General features: G+C 46.6%; 1 protein-coding gene across 1 annotated transcript in view; it reads right to left on the minus strand.

Annotated features, from left to right (window-relative positions):
• Window positions 1–19,862, minus strand: part of LOC309544352 (uncharacterized protein) — a gene marked incomplete at both ends in the record, with an annotated part of 61,532 nt that extends 41,670 nt beyond the window's left edge. The window contains one exon of the mRNA XM_082243251.1: window positions 19,680–19,862. Within this exon, the coding sequence (XP_082099377.1) occupies window positions 19,680–19,862 (183 nt within the window). The remainder of the gene's footprint in view (window positions 1–19,679) is intronic.
• Between the last annotated feature and the right edge of the window lie 532 nt (window positions 19,863–20,394).

Genomic DNA, 20,394 nt, shown 5'->3' on the forward strand with positions numbered 1-20,394 from the left:
CATACACAATCATAGGTGGGAATGGATGGACTGATGTATTTTAGATAAATCATAAACTAGGTAATAAAACATTGGCCAAGGAATAATTGTTTGAGAAAAAGTAATAAAATGACCCAAATTAAAAATACTGTTAACAGGCAATGCGTTTAGGGACACATAGGAGAAAATGCTGGGGTGGTTAGTGGGTAATTTTACAAATGGTTAAGACAATCTACATCTTTACTACTATGTGCATGCGGACAAAGGGTAGTTACAAAATAATGGCCTGTGTCAATTGCTGTACATCCAAAAACCTAATAATTCTGGTGAAACAACTAATACATGTAATGTAAAAAATCAAACATACCTTGATATAGTCCTTCTGCAAGACCTTGATGATGGCAGAGCAGGTCTCAGGGATGATGACTCCAAGTGCTTGGGGGGAGATGCCTGTGGTGAACTTCAGATCCTGCAGGCTTCTCCCTGTTGCAAGATACCTCAACGTCGCAATTAACCTTTGCTCAGGAGTAATTGCAAGCCGCATACAAGTATCCTGCTTCAGAATATAGGGGGACACCAGGGCAAGAAGACGGTAAAAGATGGGATCCGTCATCCTCAAATAATTCCTGAAGTCATCAGGATTATTTTCCTGGAGCTCCCTCAGCAAGGACATATGAGAAAATTGATCACGGTTAAGCAACCAATTTTTCGTCCAGGAGGTCCGCTTCTTCTTCCTATTGCTCGTACGTCGTCTCAGAGCCAAAACTCCAACACTAACGACAGCAACGGACGAATTCACGGTCGCCATAATAAATTCTCGAACGATGTCTCGGAAAATAGCGAAATGTCGTCAACCAAACAAATGCTACCGAAATCAGCGCGAGATGCCCAGAAGGGTCACGGCCAAACACTCACTTCCTCTTTTGTAGCGGCGAACGTGCGTGGAACGTAGTGACGTCATTTTCTGTCGGCAGACAAATGTCCTGGGCAAGTTTTGAGCACTTTTCAACAGACAAACAACAAACACGCCAGCCGCGAACATTTGTAGGACGTTCTGTCGGCTGACGATCGGTACGTGTGTACGGGCCTTTAAGGGGGCTGAATAATTTTGCACGCCCAATTTTTCAGTTTTTTATTTGTTAAAAAAGTTTGAAATATCCAATAAATTTCGTTCCACTTCATGATTGTGTCCCACTTGTTGTTGATTCTTCACAAAAAAATTACAGTTTTATATCTTTATGTTTGAAGCCTGAAATGTGGCAAAAGGTCGAAAAGTTCAAGGGGGCCGAATACTTTCGCAAGGCACTGTATATATATATATATATATATATATATATATATATATATACAGTATTTCACAAAAGTAAGTACACCCCTTAGTACACCCCTTACATTTTTGTAAATATTTTATTACATCTTTTCATCTGACAACACTGAAGAAATGACACTTTGCTACAATGTGAAGTAGTGAGTGTACAGCTTGTTAAACAGTTTGCTGTCCCCTCAAAATAACTCAACACACAGCCGTTAATGTCTAAACTGCTGGCAACAAAAGTGAGTACACCCCTAAGTGAAAATGTCCAAATTGGGCCCAAAGTGTCAATATTTTGTGTGGCCACCATTGTTTTCCAGCACTGCCTTAACCCTCTTGGGCATGGAGTTCACCAGAGCTTCACAGGTTGCCACTGGAGTCCTCTTCCACTCCTATATGACGACATCACGGAGCTGGGGGATGTTAGAGACCTTGCGCTCCTCCACCCTTCGTTTGAGGATGCCCCACAGATGCTCAATAGGATTTAGGTCTGGAGACATGCTTGGCAAGGTCCATCACCTTTACCCTCAGCCAGTAGTGTATCTAGGTTTTGTGCTGCCCTAGGCCTGACTAAACTTGGGCACCCCCTAATTTAAATATGACCCACCCTTCCTGTAAAGGTCACACCCTTTCCTGTTTATGACCCGCCCTGTCATCTGTAAACCACAGACCACAACCACATTGCCCATCAGTGCAGCCTCATCAGTGCTCATCAGTGCAGCCTCATTACTGCCCATCAGTGCAGCATATCACTGCGGCCTCATCAGTGGCCTCCAGTACAGCCCCATCAGTGGCCACCAGTGCAGCCTATCAGTGCATCAGATCAGTGCCCATCAGTGCAGCTTATCAGTCCTGCCTCATCAGTGGCCATCAGTGCAGTCTATTAGTGCCCATCAGTGCAACATATCAGTGCCCATCAGGGCAGCATATCAGTGCAGCCCCATCAGTGAAGCTTATTGGTGCAGCCTCATCAGTGCCCATCAGTGCACCATATCAGTGCAGCCTCATTAGTGCCCATCAGAGCAGTTTATCAGTATCCACCTTTGCCGCATCATCAGTGGCCATCAGAGCATATTAGTGCCCATCAGTGCAGCCTATAAGCGTCCATCAGTGCATCATATCAGTGCAGATTATAAGTCCTGCCTCATCAGTGGCCATCAGTGCAGCCTTATCAGTGCCCATTAGTACAGCCTTATGTCACTGGATTAGTACGGTTACTCCTTTCTTTTAGGATATTTGGACTTGTGTTTGCTGCCACTGACTGTAATTATAGTATTATTTCACTTATTTGTATAATGACTAGGAAGCCCATAGTCTTTATACTAATAAATGAAATGATCAGTGGCAGCAAACACAAGTCCAAATATCTTATAAGATTGGACTAATCTTACTAATCCAGTGACATATTGCGATAGCACATATGAGGTGAGCAGGTCCAAGATATTATTGCCATCATATACAATTAAAAGTCTTAATTGTATATGATGCAATTCAGTATGCTTGCTCAAGGACAAGGATATTTAAAGAAAATAAATTATATTATTGACATTTAATGTCTGCCATACCTGGGGGCAGAGGAGGGTAGGCAGAGCATTAGGGTGCAGTGCCACACTTATTAGCATTGGCGTCTGTCAGGCCATTTGTATTAAGTGTGGTCGGCGGCCTGTGGTCTGTCTGAATGTCCTCACTGGCCGGTATTATCATACCGGCAGGTAGCAGTATGACCGCTTTTTGGGGGTTCCAGACTGACTCGCCTCCTGGACCCTGCCCAATTCGCCCCATAAGACTGGCACTATACTAAAAGTGTAGCGCAATCCAGCGGGGACCCTTCTCGTGCGGAAGCCGGGAGAAGGCTGTTTTTTTTTGTGCGGGGTGCAGCTTTTTTGCTGCCCCCCTGCAAAGTGCTGCCCTGGGCCTTGTTGGCCTAGGCCAAGATACAGCACTGCCCTCAGCTACTATAGCAAAGCAGTGGTCGTCTTGGAGGTATGTTTGGGGTCGTTGTCATGTTGGAATACTGCCCTGCGGCCCAGTCTCCAAAGAGACGGGATCATGCTCTTCTTCAATATGTCACAGCACATGTTGGCATTCATGGTTCCCTCGATGAATTGTAGCTCCCCAGTTCCGGCAGCACTCATGCAGCCCCCCAGACCATGACACTCCCACCACCATGCTTGACAAGACACGCTTGTCTTTGTACTCCTCATCTTGTTGCTACCACACACGTTTGACCTCATCTCAACCAAGTAAGTCAGCTTCTTTAGCAAGGCAGTGATCGTCTTGGAGGTGTGTTTGGAGTCGTTATCATGTTGGAATACTGCCCTGCAGCCAAGTCTCCAAACGGAGGGGTTTACACTCTGCTTCAGTATGTCACAGTACATGTTGGCATTCATGGTTCCCTCAATGGACTGTAGCTCCCCAGTGACCTCAGCACTCATACAACCACAGACCATGACACTCCCACCACCATGCTTGACTGTAGGCAAGACACACTTGTCTTTGTACTCCTCACCTGGTTGCCGCCACACACGCTTGACACCATCTGAACCAAATATGTTTATCTTTGTCTCATCAGACCACAGGACATGGTTTCAGTAATCCATGTCCTTAGTCTGCTTGTCTTCATCAAACTGTTTGCAGACTTTCTTGTGCATAATCTTTAGAAGAGGCTTTCTTCTGGGATGACAGCCATGCAGACCAATTTGATGCAGTGTGCGGCATATGGTCTAAGCACTGACAGGCTGACCCCCCACCTCTGCAGCAATGCTGGCAGCATTTATACATCTATTTCCCAAAGACAACCTCTGGATATGCGATGAGCACGTGCACTCAACTTCTTTGGTTGACCATGGTGAAGCCTGTTCTGAGTGGAACCTGTCCTGTTAAACCACTATATGGTCTTGGCCACCATGCTGCAGCTCGATTTTAGGGTCTTGACAATCTTTTTATAGCCTAGGCCATCTTTATGTAGAGCAACAATTCTTTTTTTCAGATCCTTTGAGAGTTCTTTGTCATGAGATGCCACGTTGAACTTCCAGTGACCAGTATGAAAGAGTGTGGGCGATAAAACCAAATTTAACAAACCTGCTCCCCATTCACACCTGAGACTTGTAACACTAATGAGTCACATGAAACCGGGGAGGGAAAATGGCTAATTGGGCCCAATTTGGACATTTTTTACTTAGGGGTGTACTCACTTTTGTTGCCAGCGGCTCAGACGTTAATGGCTGTGTGTTGAGGTATTTTTAGACTGTTATACAAGCTGTACGCTCACCACTTTACATTGTAGCAAAGTGTCATTTCTTCAGTGTTGTCACATGAAAAGTAATAATAAAATATTTACAAAAAATGTGAGGGGTGTACTCACTTTTGTGTCATACTGTGTGTATATATATATACAGTGGGGATCGAAGGTTTGGGCACCCCAGGTAAAACTTTGTATTAATGTGCATAAAGAAGACAAGGAAAGATGGAAAAATCTCCAAAAGGCATAAAATTACAGATTAGACATTCTTATAATATGTCAACAAAAGGTAATTTTATTTCCATCATTTACACTTTCAAAATAACAGAAAACAAAAAAAAATGGCATTTGCAAAAGTTTGGGCACCCTGCAGAATTTATAGCATGCACTGCCCCCTTTGCAAGGCTGAGACCTGCCAGTATCATGGATTGTTCTCAATCATCGTCTGGGAAGACCAGGTGATGTCAATCTCAAAGGTTTTAAATGCCCAGACTCATCTGACCTTGCCCCAACAATCAGCACCATGGGATCTTGTAAGCAGTTGTCTAGAAAACTGAAACTGAAAATAGTTGACGCTCACAAAGCTGGAGAAGGCTATAAGAAGATAGCAAAGCGTTATATATCTTGTACTGCCCCCTTTGGCAAGTATCACAGCTTGTAAACGCTTTTTGTAGCCAACCAAGAGTCTTTCAATTCTTGTTTGAGGTATCTTTGCCCATTCTTCCTTACAAAAGTCTTCCAGTTCCTTGAGATTTCTGGGCTGTCTGTCACGCACTGCTCTATTAAGGTCTATCCATAGATTTTCAATTATGTTGAGGTCAGGAGATTGTGAAGGCCATGGCAAAACCTTCAGTTCACGCCCCTTGATGTAATCCCCCTTGGATTTTGAGGTGTGTTTAGGATCATTATCCATTTGTAGAAGCCATCCTCTCTTTAACCACTTGCCTACAGTGCACTTTCACCCCCTTCCTGCCCAGACCGATTTTCAGCTTTCAGCGCTCTCACACTTTGAATGACAATTACTCAGTCATGCAACACTGTACCCATAAAAAAATTGTGTCCTTTTTTCACACAAATATAGCTTTCTTTTGATGGTATTTAATCACTACTTTTTTTTTATTTTTTGTGCTATAAATAAAAAAAGACTGAAAATAATGCGAAAAAACGCATTTTTCTTTGTTTCTGTCATAAAATTTTGCAAATTAGTCATTTTTCTTCACAAATTTTGGCCAAAATTTATACTACTACTTATCTTTGGTAAAAATAACCCAAATAAGTTTATATTATTTGGTCTTTGTGAAAGTTATAGAGTCCACAATTTATGGTGCTAATCATTGAACATTTATCACACTTGATCACACCTGATGTACTGAAGGCCTATCTCATTTCTTGAGACACTAAAAAGTCAGGAAAGTACAAATACCCCCCAAATGACCCATTTTTGGAAAGTAGATATTCCAAGGTATTTAATAAGGGGCATGGTGAGTTTTTGAAGTTGTAATTTTTTCCCACAACTCTTTGCAAAATGAAGATTTTTTTTTTTTTTTTTACAAATTGACGTATTAACAGGTTATTTCTCTCACACAGCATATGTATACTTGCAACTACACCCCAAAACACATTTTACTACTCCTCCTGAGTATGGCAATACCACATGTGTGAGACTTTTTCACAGCCTAGACACATACAGAGGCCTAACATCCAAGTAGCACCGACCGGCATTCTAGGAGCATAAATTACACATATAATTTCCTGACAACCTATCGCAATTTTGAAGGCCCTGGAGCACCAGGACAATGGAAACCCCCATAAAATGACCCCATTTTGGAAAGCAAACAGCCCAACGTATAATTTTTGAGGCATAATGAGTCTTTTGAATATGTCATTTTTTTTCCACAAGTTTTTGGAAAATGTGGAAAGAAAATGAAAACGCATTTTTTTTTACACAAAGCTGTCCATTTATGCAATATTTCTAACACATAGCATGTACATAGCAAAAATTGCACCCCAAAATACATTCTGCTATTCCTCCTGAGTATGGCGATACCACATGTGTAACACTTTTACACAGCCTAGCCACATACAGAGGCCTAACATCCAAGTAGCACTTTACACAAAGTTGTCCATTTATCCACTTTAAGACTGGTAATAATGATAAATTTATTTATTTCACTAATTATTTACACTTTGGAATCTTATGAGATTTTTTTAGGATACTTATGTGGCACTATTCACTACAGTCATTTATATATATTTTTTTCTAATTATATATTTTTTCACTTGGATATCCATACCCACATCTTATTGTGTAATCTTTCTGAAGTATAAACCTCTATTGAGTGGTATATATCACTCAGCACAGACCTTTTTCACCTGTACACTTGAATATTAAGAACATCACTTGGATATCCTTTTACTTTTTACATTTAACACTGGCACTGCCACCTAGTGGCTATATTATTTATTGCACGAGTCACTTTAATTGATTTTTTATCTCTGCAATATTCACTTGTTATTATATTAATTGTTTGTACTGTTTACAGTTTTTCTAAGCTATATATTAGTTATATTTATTTATTTAACACTAATTTTTACCAGTGGCAATTGTTCACCAATAATTATCTGTGACATATCTGTGGCTTATTGTTGGAAACATTCAGTGTTTATAAGGACCAATATTTCTCTTATGTATTTATACCATTGATTGGCCTAATATACGTTACAAGCATTCACATTTTCTCTATATTACCAGTTATATCTTTCTCCCACACACTCAGTATAAGGAACGGCAGCGCCAACATACCCCACCTATCCCTACACTTTAAGACTGGGCCCAAGCTAAAATCATTTTTTTTTGCTAGAAAACTACTTAGAACCCCCAAACATTATATATTTTTTTTAGCAGAGACCCTAGAGAATAAAATGGAGATCGTTGCAATATTTTTTATCACACCATATTTGCGCAGCAGTCTTCCAAATGCAATTTTTTTGAAAAAAATTCACTTTTTTTAATTAAAAAATAAGAAAACAGTAAATTTAGTCCAATTTTTTTCCATAATGTGAAAGATAATGTTACGCCGAGTAATTAGATACCCAACATGTCATGCTTCAAAATTGCGCACGCTCACAGAATGGCGCCAAACATTGGTACTTAAAAATCCCCATAGGCAACATTTTAAAAATTTCTGCAGGTTACCAGCTTAGAGTTACAGAGGAGGTCTAGGGCTCAAATTATTTCTCTCGCTCTAACGATCGCGGCGATACCTCACATGTATGGTTTGAACACCGTTTACATATGTGGGGGGGACTTGCGTATGCATTCGCTTCTGCGTGCGAGCTAACGGGGACAGGGCGCTTTAATTTTTTTTTTTCCTATTTATTTTATTTATTATTTTTTTATTTTTACATAGTTTTAAAAAAAAATGTTTTGATCATTTTTATACCTATTACAAGGAATGTAAACATCCCTTGTAATAGAAATAGGCATGACAGGTCCTCTTTATTGTGAGATCTGGGGTCAAAAAGACCTCACACCTCACAACTACACTAAAAAAGAAAAAAAAAAAAAATTGTTGAAAAAGGAAAAAAAAAAAGCGGCCCTTTAAACGGTTGCTAGGCAACGACTTTTGACGTAGCTCTGGTCCTCCAAGACCATAGAGTCGAGTGAGGGCCATCTTGCCCTCACTCGACTTCCTGTCTCTGAGGATCCGGGGCCGGATAGTTTTCCCCGCTGCCGGCGGGTCCGGTAAGCTGGGAAAACCTCTGGGACGCGGCGGGAGGGGGGGGGCACCTCTTCCCCTGCACCGTACGGGTAATTCCGCTGCGAATCCGCCACTGGGACCACCCTTATCTGAAAGCTGACCGCCCGCCGTTTAAAAAAATACCGGGGTTATGGCAGCTATCTGCTGCCATAACCCCAGTATTTAGCTTTTAATGGCCGACGTATATAGTCGTTAGGCGGTCGGTAAATGGTTGCATGTATATAGCAAAAATTGCACCCCAAAATACATTCTATAAAGGAAAGTGTACAGGAATAGTCCGAGTCCATCTCCGATCCGCTACTATTAGCGATGTCAAATTTCCGAATCGGATTCGGATATGGATTCGGATACTGATGAGAGCTCCCCGGTGCTCTCATCAGTCATGGAGAGGACCCGAAGGGCCTCCTCGCTGCTGTACATCCTTTTTGACATGTTGGCTGTGATGGGCTGTGCGACGGGTGACGGTTGACTGCGGATGATCACTGATGGGTGGCAGGTGACGGTCACTGATGGGTTGACAGATGACGATGACTGATGGGGTGACAGATGACGATCACTGATGGGGTGACAGGTGATTGATGGGGTGACAGATGGCAATGATTGATGGGGTGACAAGTGACGATGATTGATGGGGTGACAGATGACAATCACTGATGGGGTGACAAGTGACGATGATTAATGGGGTGACAAGTGACGATCACTGATGGGGTGACAAGTGACGATGATTGATGGGGTGACAGATGACGATGACTGATGGGGTGACAGGTGACGGGCGATGGTCACCGATGGGTGACAGGTGACGGGCGATGGTGCACGGCGGTACTGATGGCAGTCTCTGGTAACCGGTGAACTTTAGGCTATGTTCACATGTCAGCGTAGCGATCGCGGGCAGAATCACCACGATTCTACCCGCGATCCGGAAATCATTGCAAATCGCGGGGCGCCTGTGCGTTGCCCATGATTTGCAATAGCACCCCAAACGCTGTGCGATGTTGCCGCGATTTCCGCCTGCCGAATCGCGGTAATATCGCGCAAACAACGCATGACGCCCAAAAGAAGTTCTTGTACCATTTTTGGGCGTCATGCGTTGTTTGCGCGATCTGCCGCGATCGCTGCGCTCACATGTGAACTTAGCCTTATGGGTGGCAATTTCTGGGCACTGATGATGAGGAGACTGTTGGGTGACAGGTGCAATTCAGGGGGGCAGAGGACTGTGTGGGGACCTTTATTGCTGTGATTTTACTTTTATAGGTACACAGAGCAGTAACTCACTGTTTCTGGCTCTGCTCTCCTCACACAGTTTCCAGAAGAAGAGCTAGTAACAGTGAGTTACTGCTCTGTGTTTACATTTTGTGATCGGCTGTGAATGGATTCACAGCCGATCACATAGTAAACAGCCACTGTCAGTGACTGTTTACTACTGCCGGTGACTAGCTGTGTTCCTAGGGAACACAGAGCCACCGACATGACCCCGCTGCGCGCTCCCGATCGCACATGCGCGGTCTTCTTCCGGGCTTTGCTATTGTGATCAGCTGTGTCATTGGAACACAGCCGATCACGTGGGAAACAGCCATGCCCATTGGCTGTTTCCCCCCTGCCAGTGACTGGCTGTGTCCCAGGGACACGCCGACACCGGCAGTGCAGGGCGGCGTGCACACGATCGCGCGCCTGCCCTGCTTGAATGGGCGGACGTCATATGACGTCCGCCCAGAACAATGGTCGCACCGCTCCGCCGTCATTTGACGGCGGGCGGCAAGTGGTTAACTTCAGCTTTTTCACAGATGGCATCAAGTTACCATCCAAAATTTGCTGAAATTTTATTGAATCCATTTTTCCTTCTACTCGTGAGATGTTCCCTGTGCCACTGGCTGCAATACAACCCCAAAGCATGATTGATCCACCCCCTTGCTTAACAGTTGGCCAGAGGTTATTTTCATTAAATTCTGTTTCCCTTCTTCTCCAAACGTACCTTTGCTCATTCCGGCCAAAAAGTTCAATTTTAACCTCATCGGTCCACAGAACTTGTTTCTAAAATGCATCAGGCTTGTCTATATGTTAATTTGCAAAGTTCAAACGATGATTTTTGTGGTGAGGACGTCGAAGAGGTTTTCTTCTGATGACTCTTCCATGAAGACCATATTTGTACAAGTATCTCTTTATAGTGGAATAGTGTACAACAACTCCAGTGTCTGCCAGATCTTTCTGGAGGGATCGTGCAGTCAAACGTGGGTTTTGAATTGTTTTTCTCACACTCCTGCGAGCTGTTCTGTCTGATATTTTTCTTGGTCTTCCAGATCTTGCTTTAACTTCCACCATTCCTGATGACTGTCATTTCTTAACCACTTTACCACTAGAGCATTTTGCTGTCTTACGTCTGGGCCACTTTTTGCGATTTGGCGCTGTGCGACTTTAACTGACAATTGCGCGGTCGTGCGACGCCATACCCAAACGAAATTTATGTCCTTTTTTTCCCACAAACAGAGCTTTCTTTTGGTGGTATTTGATCACCTGTGCGATTTTTACTTTTTGCGCTATAAACAAAAAAAAAGCGTAAATTTTGAAAAAACAACAATATTTTTCACATTTTTTTATATGAAATTCCCCCCAAAAAAATGTAAAAATCAAATTTTTTTTAAATTTTTTTGTAAAAAAATTCACAATAAGCATATTTTGATTGGTTTGCGCAAAAGTTATTGCGTTTACTAACAAAGGGAAAGATTTCTGTCATTTTTGGTGTTTTTTTTTAACGCGTAATGGCGGCGATCTGCGATTTTTTTGCGGGACTGCGACATTGCGGCGGACAGATCGGACTCTACTGACATTTTTGACACTTTTGGGGGTACCAGTGACATTACTGCAGTAATCAGTGCTATATATATGCACTGTTACTGTAAAAATTACACTGGCAGGGAAGGGGTTAATTTTATTGGAGAGGGAGGGGTTAATGTATGCCTGGTGCTTACTGACATGTGTGGGGGGAGGTGACTGAGTGACACAAGGACAGATCCAGGGTTCAGCTATGCTGAACCCTGCAATCTGACCCTGCCTGTCACTTGGGAGATCCGCCCGCTTGTGTTTACACAAGCGGGCGGATCTCCACACTAGATCCCCGACGATCGGGGAAGAGCGGCAACGATCGCCGCTGCTCCTCCCCTGGCCCGACTCCCGCTGTGACTGAAAACAGCGGGAGCGAGCCTCCGGCAGCGCGCGCGCGCTGCCGAGCAGGGGGAGTGTCTGATGACGTAGTACTACGTCGTCAGACGATAACGAGCCACTTTGCCGCAGTAGTACTACGGTACTCAGACGGCAAGTGGTTAATTACATTCCGAACAGAGGATATTGACATCTGAAAATGCTTTGCTATCTTCTTATAGCCTTCTCCAGCTTTGTGAGCGTCAAATATTTTCAGTTTCAGTTTTCTAGACAACTGCTTAGAAGATCCCATGGTGCTGATTGTTGGGGCAAGGTCAGATGAGTCTGGGCATTTAAAACCTTTGAGATTGACATCACCTGGTCTTCCCAGACGATGATTGAGAACAATCCATGATACTGGCAGGTCTCAGCCTTGCAAAGGGGGCAGTGCATGCTATAAATTCTGCAGGGTGCCCAAACTTTTGCAGATGCCATTTTTTTGTTTTCTGTAATTTTGAAAGTGTCAATGATGGAAATAAAATCTAACTTTTGATGACATATTTAAGAATGTCCACTCTGTAATTTGATGCATTTTGGAGATGTTTCCATCTTTCCTTGGCTTCTTTATGCACATTAATACAAATGTTTACCTGGGGTGCGCCCAAACTTTCGATCCCCACTGTGTATATATATATATATATATATATATATATATATATATATATATATATATATATATATAAAATATATATATAATATATATATATATATATATATATACATACACACAGTATCTCACAAAAGTGAGAACACCCTTAACATTTTTGTAAATATTTTAATTTTATCTTTTCATGTGACAACACTGAAGAAATGACACTTTGCCATAATGTAAAGTAGTGAGCGTACAGCTTGTATAACAGTGTAAATTTGCTGTCCCCTCAAAATAACTCAACGCACAGCCATTAATGTCTAAACCACTGGCAACAAAAGTCAGTACACCCCTAAGTGAAAATGACCAAATTAGGCCCAAAGTGGCAATATTTTGTGTGGACACTATTATTTGCCTGCACTGCCTTAACCCTTTTAGGCATGGAGTTCACTAGAGCTTCACAGGTTGCCACTGGAGTCCTCTTCCACTACTCCATGATGACATCACAGAGCTAGTGGATGTTATAGACATTGCGCTCCTCCACCTTCTGTTTGAGGGTGCCCCACAGATGTTCAATAGGGTTTAGGTCTGGAGACATGCTTGGTCAGTCCATCACCTTTACCCTCAGCTTCTTTAGCAAGGCAGTGGTCGTCTTGGAGGTGTGTTTGGGGTTGTTATGTTGGAATACTGCCCTGCGGCCCAGTCTCTGAAGGGAGGGGATCATCCTCTGCTTCAGTAGGTCACAGTACATGTTGGCATTCATGGTTCCCTCAATGAACTGTAGCTACCCAGTGCCAGCAACACTCATGCAGCCCCAGACCATGACACTCCCACCACCATGCTTGACTGTAGGCAAGACACACTTGTTTTTGCACTCCTCACCTGGTTGCCGCCACACACGCTTGACACCATGAAAACCAAATACGTTTATCTTGGTCTCATCAGACCACAGGACATGGTTCCAGTAATCCATGTCCTTAGTCTGCTTGTCTTTAGAAAACTGTGGGCTTTCTTGTGCATCATCTTTAGAAGAGGCTTCCTTCTGGGCTGACAGCCATGCAGATTAATGCAGTGTGCGGCGTTAGGTCTGAGCACTGACAGGCTGACCCCCCCCACCCCTTCAACCTCTGCAGTAATGCTGGCAGCACTCATACGTCTATTTCCCAAAGGCAACCTCTGGATATGATGCTGAGCATGTGCACTCAGCTTCTTTGGTCGACCATGGCGAGGCCTTTTCTGAGTGGAACCTGTCCAGTTAAACCGCTGTATGGTCTTGGCCACCATGCTATAGCTCAGTTTCAGGGTCTTGGCAATCTTCTTATAGTCTAGGCCAGGGATTCTCAAACTACGGCCCTCCAGCTGTTGCAGAACTTCAAATCCCATGAGGCATTGTAAAACTCTGGCATCACAGACCTGACTAGGCATGATGGGAATTATAGTTCCCAAACAACTGGAGGGCCATAGTTTGAAGACCCCTGGTCTATGCCATCTTTATGTGGAGCAACAATTCTTTTTTCAGATTCTCAGAGAGTTCTTTGCCATGAGGTGCCATGTTGAAAATCCAGTGACCAGTATTAGAGAGTGAAAGCGATAACACCAAATTTAACACACCTGCTCCCCATTCACACCTGTGACCTTGTATCACTAACGAGTCACATGACACCGGGGAGGGAAAATGGCTAATTAGGCCCAATTTGTACATTTTCACTAAGGGGTGTACTTACTTTTGTTGCCAGCGGTTTAGACATTAATGGCTGTGTGTTGAGTTATTTTGAGGGGTCAGAAAATTTACACTGTTATACAAACTGTACACTCACTACTTTACATTGTAGCATAGTGTCATTTCTTCAGTGTTTTCACATGAAAAGATATAATAAAATATTCACAAAAATGGGAGGGGTGTACTCACTTTTGTGAGATACTGTGTGTGTGTGTGTGTATATATATATATATATATATATATATATATATATATATATTTGTGGTCAGGGAAAAGAGCCAAGATGGAGAACATGACATAATTAACATAACCTACGTTGTAGCGTGCCGAAACCGTCGTTCGGGCAGGCCTGTAAAATAAAGAGGGCAAAAAGAGAGAGCGTGCAAGTAACCTTGAATACAAGTGCATCGTATACAAGTGCGTCGTATCCCAAGGGAAAGGAGATGCAATGGAAAGTCATTGGCTAAACTCTGAACGTCTGTCTGAGCTCGCTGTCTGCTTGGGGTATGTAACAGCTGTAAGCGGAGAATTTCCACCGTCCCAGCCTCTTGATGACGTGCACTAGAATGCTATGGCTGAAGGTCATCAATGCTGCCCCTAAGCGGAAAAAGAATGACGGTGAAGGCGAGATTGCACCCCCAGCGGGGTTCTCAAGTACTTGATGAACCTGGGCATGGTGAGAGGCCTGCAGTGAAGGCTCAGCAGGGGAGGGACCCTGACCTACCCTGCCAAAACCTAGATAAGGATGGCCCAGCAACTGGACCGAGCACCATTCGGGATAAATGACTGTCTTGATGGTAACGTTTGTCCCTGCCTCGGACAGTTTAGTGACCGCCACGTTGGATAAGGCCCGGAACCTGCTGCCGTCGATAGGTTGACGAAACGTGGGCCTTCCAACCGAAGGATGCCTTGCAAAAGTTCTTGATGGGACTTGGCGCCATGAATGTACCGTGACTGGAGGTACGTGTTGATGATATGAAACTGTACTCTAGAGAGGTAGAGTTTAATAATACTGTGCGCCAGATTTAAATGGCAAAAGAAGAAAATGCCACGATGATGTTTAAAAGACGATGGATCCAAAAAAAAAGTAATGACCTCCGTGATGAACCTGACGAAGATGGTCAGACTCACACAAAAGAGTGTCCGGCGTTGGCGAAAGAGCCAACTGGGCTAGCCTGTGCTGGTGGGACATGAGAACAGCTAAACCAGGATGAGTTCCTGGAACGGTGGTAGATCGTCCTGGACTTCCTCTGCCGTGGGATGTGCCTGGAAGAAGACCTATAAATTGGAACGAGAACGGCCAGAAGCTGCTGTGTTAAGAATGCCTGGCACGTGTTCACAGCCAAGTGGAAGTGCAAAGTGGAGGCCAGCCAAGAGAACCTCCTGACACGACTCATGAAGGTGAGGGAGGAGAACCACCCCTCTTTAAAGGTGACCCCTGTGGTCATATTGTCGGTGAAGCACTTACGGTTTGGCCCGACCAAAGGCGCCCCCCCCCCTTTTCCTGGCAGCTGCCACAATGGGGGAAATCTCAAAAGGGGGGCCCGAGGTGGAGTTGAAAGATGGCAGATTTGAGGTTACTGGCGGTCAACTACCCCTGAGCCACCTGTGGCCCCAGAAACCGCAAACCCGGCATGGCCCGCCGCGTCAGTCCATGAATACTGGAGAGTGGTCTGTGAATGGCGGAATGAACAAGTATATGCCACTCCAGTGGGGTGGAAAAAGGGGAGCACAGTTAGCGCAGGCCGGTGGAGCGAGCCCGGCAAAGTAGCGGGAGAACAACCCCAGTCTGCCCAGGCGTTGAACTGGGCTAAGGTGGCGGCCGCCTTGGCCGAAAAACTATGGTAATCGTGGAAAGCCAGGCCCCTGTACTAGTGCCTCAAATTAACCACCTTGTACAAGTACGAATGCAAATTCCTCCCTAAGGCTTGGGAAAAGAAATTCAATCGCGTCCCTGTATGGTCCAAGAGCCAACACAAACTCAGGGATGGACCATTCCTTGTCCAACCTGGGGTCAATGGCCTTGATTACCACGGAGAGGTCGCCGCAGTTACAGGTCTAACTTCCTACGACGTCCTGGGATGCAAGCAACAGGGTCATGTGATTAATGTCCCTGCCCTCCAGTCTTTCTTGATGCTGAGAGGGACCATGTGAGTTGGTGTGATAATGAGCCATGGAAGCCAGGGAGGCAAGAGTGCCTGCGACGACACCCTGGGAGACAGCAAGGGCGACAACCTGGGAGGGAGGGAAACCCAGGGATGCCAAGGGGGCAGGAGCCAGAGTTTCTAATTACTCTATCCTTGATTGAACAATTGATGATGGAAGACAAGATAGATGCCGAGGTGGATGTCATGCCATGTGTTGTGCACGATACCATGTCCGGGGCAAAGGCATCGCGCACATTGCCCCGCGAGCCGGACCAAAACTGCGGAACTGGACTGGACGTCAATATCCTTAAAGGTACAGCCTTCCCGGCGATGGCCGGAAACGGACTTCCTCTCCATCTAAATTCGGCAGCGATCTTTGGGATAAACCGTGACCTTGACGGGCTAGGGGTCGTCAAGACTTGGGGAGGAACTATCCCCTATGTCTGAGTACGTGAGATATCCTGGAAAACATGAAGGAAAAAAGGTCATGGGACATAAGCAGACGAAAACGTTTGACTGGCGGGCGTGACCCCCCCAATGTTTTTTTTTTTTGTTTCCCGGAGGAGACCGGTACTGGAGAGTGGGACATGAGGCCCTGACTAACCCACCACAGGTAGAGGCGCTGTCTATGAGTTGGCCCTGAGCTGTGCCAAGTAATGAAATGGTGGGGTGTAGGCCTCTGGAAGGTGACACCCTCTCTACACTAGCGGGGTAACCGAGACGCTAGCTATGATTTTGGGCCGATGGGCGTAGTTCCTCCGCGTGAGGATGGGTGTTGGTCTTGGGCTAGCTGTGAAAGTGACCTACCTAACTACCCCCCCCCCCCCAAGCCAGGTAATTATGGAAGGAGTATGACCAAGTGAGACAGCATGCCTGTGATAACATGTGAGGGCACTGAAAGGCTTGGCTGAACATCCAATGATGTTCGTGCGTGCCACCTGTATGGGTTAACGAGTGGTTGGCACCTTGAAGTGAGATGACATAAGCGCCTGACTCAACCGCTGACATGCCCTGCGGACGCCAACTCTAAGCGTGTCGAGCGGGGCTGTACATGAGAGCCCACCAGAAACTCCGACTGAGGGAAGGACAGGGAGATGGACAAGAACGCCCCCCCCCCCCGAAAGTACGTATTTCTCCAGGACATGAACCAGGTATGTGGTTGGAGGGTGTCCTGCGTGCGTCGAGGCCCCGGGCGACGTCTGGAGGCCGGATGAGAGGGTGAGAGCGTGGTCCCCCGCTGAGGTGAGTGATAGGCTTCTGTGGCCAATCCGCCCCTGGGAGGGGGGGGCACATAGCCGAATTTACCCTATTGATGACCTCTGTGTACAGGGAATGTCTTGCTTTTGGTGCTGCAAATCTTCAAAGATGTATTGCCATTTTATGAACCCATAAATCCATCCATCCCTAAAAAAAAACAACAAAAAACTAAAAAAAAAAAAAACCCACAACAAAACGAGAACAGGCATAAAACAGTAACTAATAATTGTCCAATACAGTCCTCCAACTCAGGAGATTTACATGGCTTATTCCGCGTCTCCCGATGTGAGAACAACTTCCAGGGACGCTACGGGGAGAACATGGCAGCAGATCACTTTCGGCGGGCCTGTCGAAAGTCTCATAACCGGTCTTGCATTTGAAACCGGTCAGGAGGACGACAGTGTCGTTGAGGACGGGCACCCAGCGACTCGGGGCCGGAGGAAGCAGGGCTGGCCAGAATGGACACCGGCGGGGCCAAGAGGGGATCCCCTAGCTCAGAGGGTGAACAGACCTCTGGACCAGGGCTGTAGGGCTCTGTTGGAGCTGAGTTCAAAAGTTCAGAGTCCCCCCAAGCATCAGTCTCAATGCCTCCTGATCCAGTAGGAGCAGATCCTTGAGACACTGGCGGTGCAGCCGATGTCAGGGATTCAGGCAGCTGAGAACGAGGACGCAATTGGTCCGCATGCCGTCTGCAAATGGAACCATCTTCCAGGCAGACCCTATACATTTTGGGTCCCAAAGTCTCTGCGACGATAGCAGGAAGCCAACGAGTGTTGGAAGCGCCATAAGATCGGGCCCATACCTTTTGCTGGGCTGTAAACTGGGGAATCTCGTCGTGTTCGAACCTGTATAACAAGTGACACGGCCAGGATGCTGGCCGTGCAGTGAAATCTGGTGCCACAACTAAATAGTGCTGTGTCTGATAGCATGGAAGGGCAGCTGGTTGGGTGAACAGGGAAGCAATGCGAACTGCTTAAGGCATTAAAAGGAATACATGCTGGGGAGGATGTGAACACGGAGAGCTAGGCTGCAATGGACAGTCCCTGCAGGGTTGTGAAGGTTCGACTGAAATGCATGTATGGGCATGGCTTAGGGAAGCTTGATGGTCATTGATCTGACCTAAGCTAAGGGGGGGGGGGGGGGGGGGTTGTATGGTGTGTTACCTTGGAAAAGCATGCAAATTACATGAAACGTTTGTAAAAGTAGTTGACAGTGCTGTTTGTGCCTTCATGGCACCTGGAAGACGGATGGTCGAGCGGTGTGTGTGCAGGAGGCCGGGACCTGGTACCTGGGGATGACATCCTCTCTCTCCGCCCCCCCCCATGAGGGAGGCCGTGGACCGCCCCTAGCAGGCGCCTGGAGAGCTGGCACCTCGGGACAGGAGGATGATGGAGAGAGGCAGCGACCAGCCAGAGCGAGCCCAAGCGTGGGTAGAACCGCGGTCCGCCTCGCATGAGTGAGGGAGCCCGAGGAAGTGATGGCCGGTGGTGGGGAACGGTGGCTGCCGGGTGCCTGCTGGACGACCCGGAAGCTACCGATGCTGCTGGTGAGTGGGACTGAAATGACAGATGGCCGAGTGGTATGCGTGCGGGGACCCGGGGATGACGTGATCCCCCTGGCGCCATCCTGCCCCACGAGGGAGGTCACGGACAGTCTCTTGGCAGGTGCAATAAGTATGGTCACTGACGGGAGGAGAAATGGGAGAATGGGACGGGGGAGGATGGTGGAAGAAGGGGGGAGACCAAGCCACAGCCTCCCCCCGTGTACCTGGATGCCAGGTGCCTGCTGGCCGACCCGGAAGCGTCCTCCTGGTGCTCTTTGCTGAGGGAGAGCGGGAAATTGGAGGTCCTGCCAGTGGGCGTGACAGAAATGAATGACGAAACCCTGCAGCAGCCCAGAAGAGAGGGGGGGGGCCTGACCTTAAATAGGCGGCTCCTCCCCCCCTCCCACAACTCCAGGCTCCGCCTGGCCATATATATATATATATATATATATATATATATATATATATATACACACACACACAGTCTATACACACACCCATACTGAGAGAAAGGACCACAAAGAGGGAAGTGGTATTGCTGGGAGAAGGGGAGCAGGCGCCCTCTGGTGGTGGGAGGGGACCTATGCACTAGACACACACATGGATCCAGATTCCCCTACACACGCAGCGCACGACAGGGTCGCCACTGCAGACCAGACAAGAGGTGAAGCCCAGGCAGCTACGCATGTGGCCACCAATGCAGATCAAACCTCGCTCGCATGCTAGCAAAATAGGCTGGGAAGGGAAAAATCTTTTCCGCTCTGGATGGCATGTGAGTGCCAAAGCAACCTGCGCCCCAGGCACAGCCGCGTCCTCCAAATTCCAGGGTGTAACGCACGGAAACAAACAGTGCATCCACCAGCGCCTTATCTTGTGCGGCTGGGGAGGTATAAATGTCATCCTCATTATCCAAGGAGGCAGTGCACAAGGTAACTGACCTTAGATGAGGCAGGAGTAGGTGGAGGTAGTTTCTTTGCACCCCGCCCTCTCAAGGCCACCTCTGCCCGGGACACAAATGCTTCCAGAACCGCCAAAATTGCATTGGTGGACAGTTGAGATCCGGAAGGCCCTGCGGCCTCCGTGAGGGGGTCAGGGGGGGACACATGTCCTGCAGGGTCCATACTGCACCAGAAGAACCCGCCAGCAAAATTAAAAAAAATGACAGAAAAACTGTCCCACTGCGCTACAGCGCCCCCCGAAGGTTAGGCACGCGCTGAAGACCCCCAACAGAGAGACCCCCAGAACTCACTGTCCCAGAATGTCTGCCCGTGTCAGCAGCAGCTCTCCAAAAGGAAGTGAGCTTGAAACTGCCCAGGGTGAAGGGAGAGGCTCCACCCACCGAAAAATGCCTCCAGGCACTCCCACCTAGATTCCAAGCAAAGAATCCACCGCAAAATGGCCAATGTACCAAGATGGCCGCCGATCACTGTAGTACATGAAGCTACAAGAAAATGGCAGCCCCGCACAGCGAGCAGAGCGACCAAGGCCTTCAGGGGGACCCCCCAGACTCCACCATGCAATCAATAAGCAGGTAGGCCCTGGAAGTACAGACTGAGCCCCCCCGCACGATCGCTCGTCCCTCTCCCTGGGACGGTCGGATCCTCACAATCCCGGGTTCCCCTCTATCCTGTTTTGCACCCCCTCTTCTACCTC

Source organism: Pelophylax lessonae (assembly GCF_965119305.1).
Source record: "Pelophylax lessonae genome assembly, chromosome: 1".
Taxonomy (NCBI): Eukaryota; Metazoa; Chordata; class Amphibia; order Anura; family Ranidae; genus Pelophylax; species Pelophylax lessonae.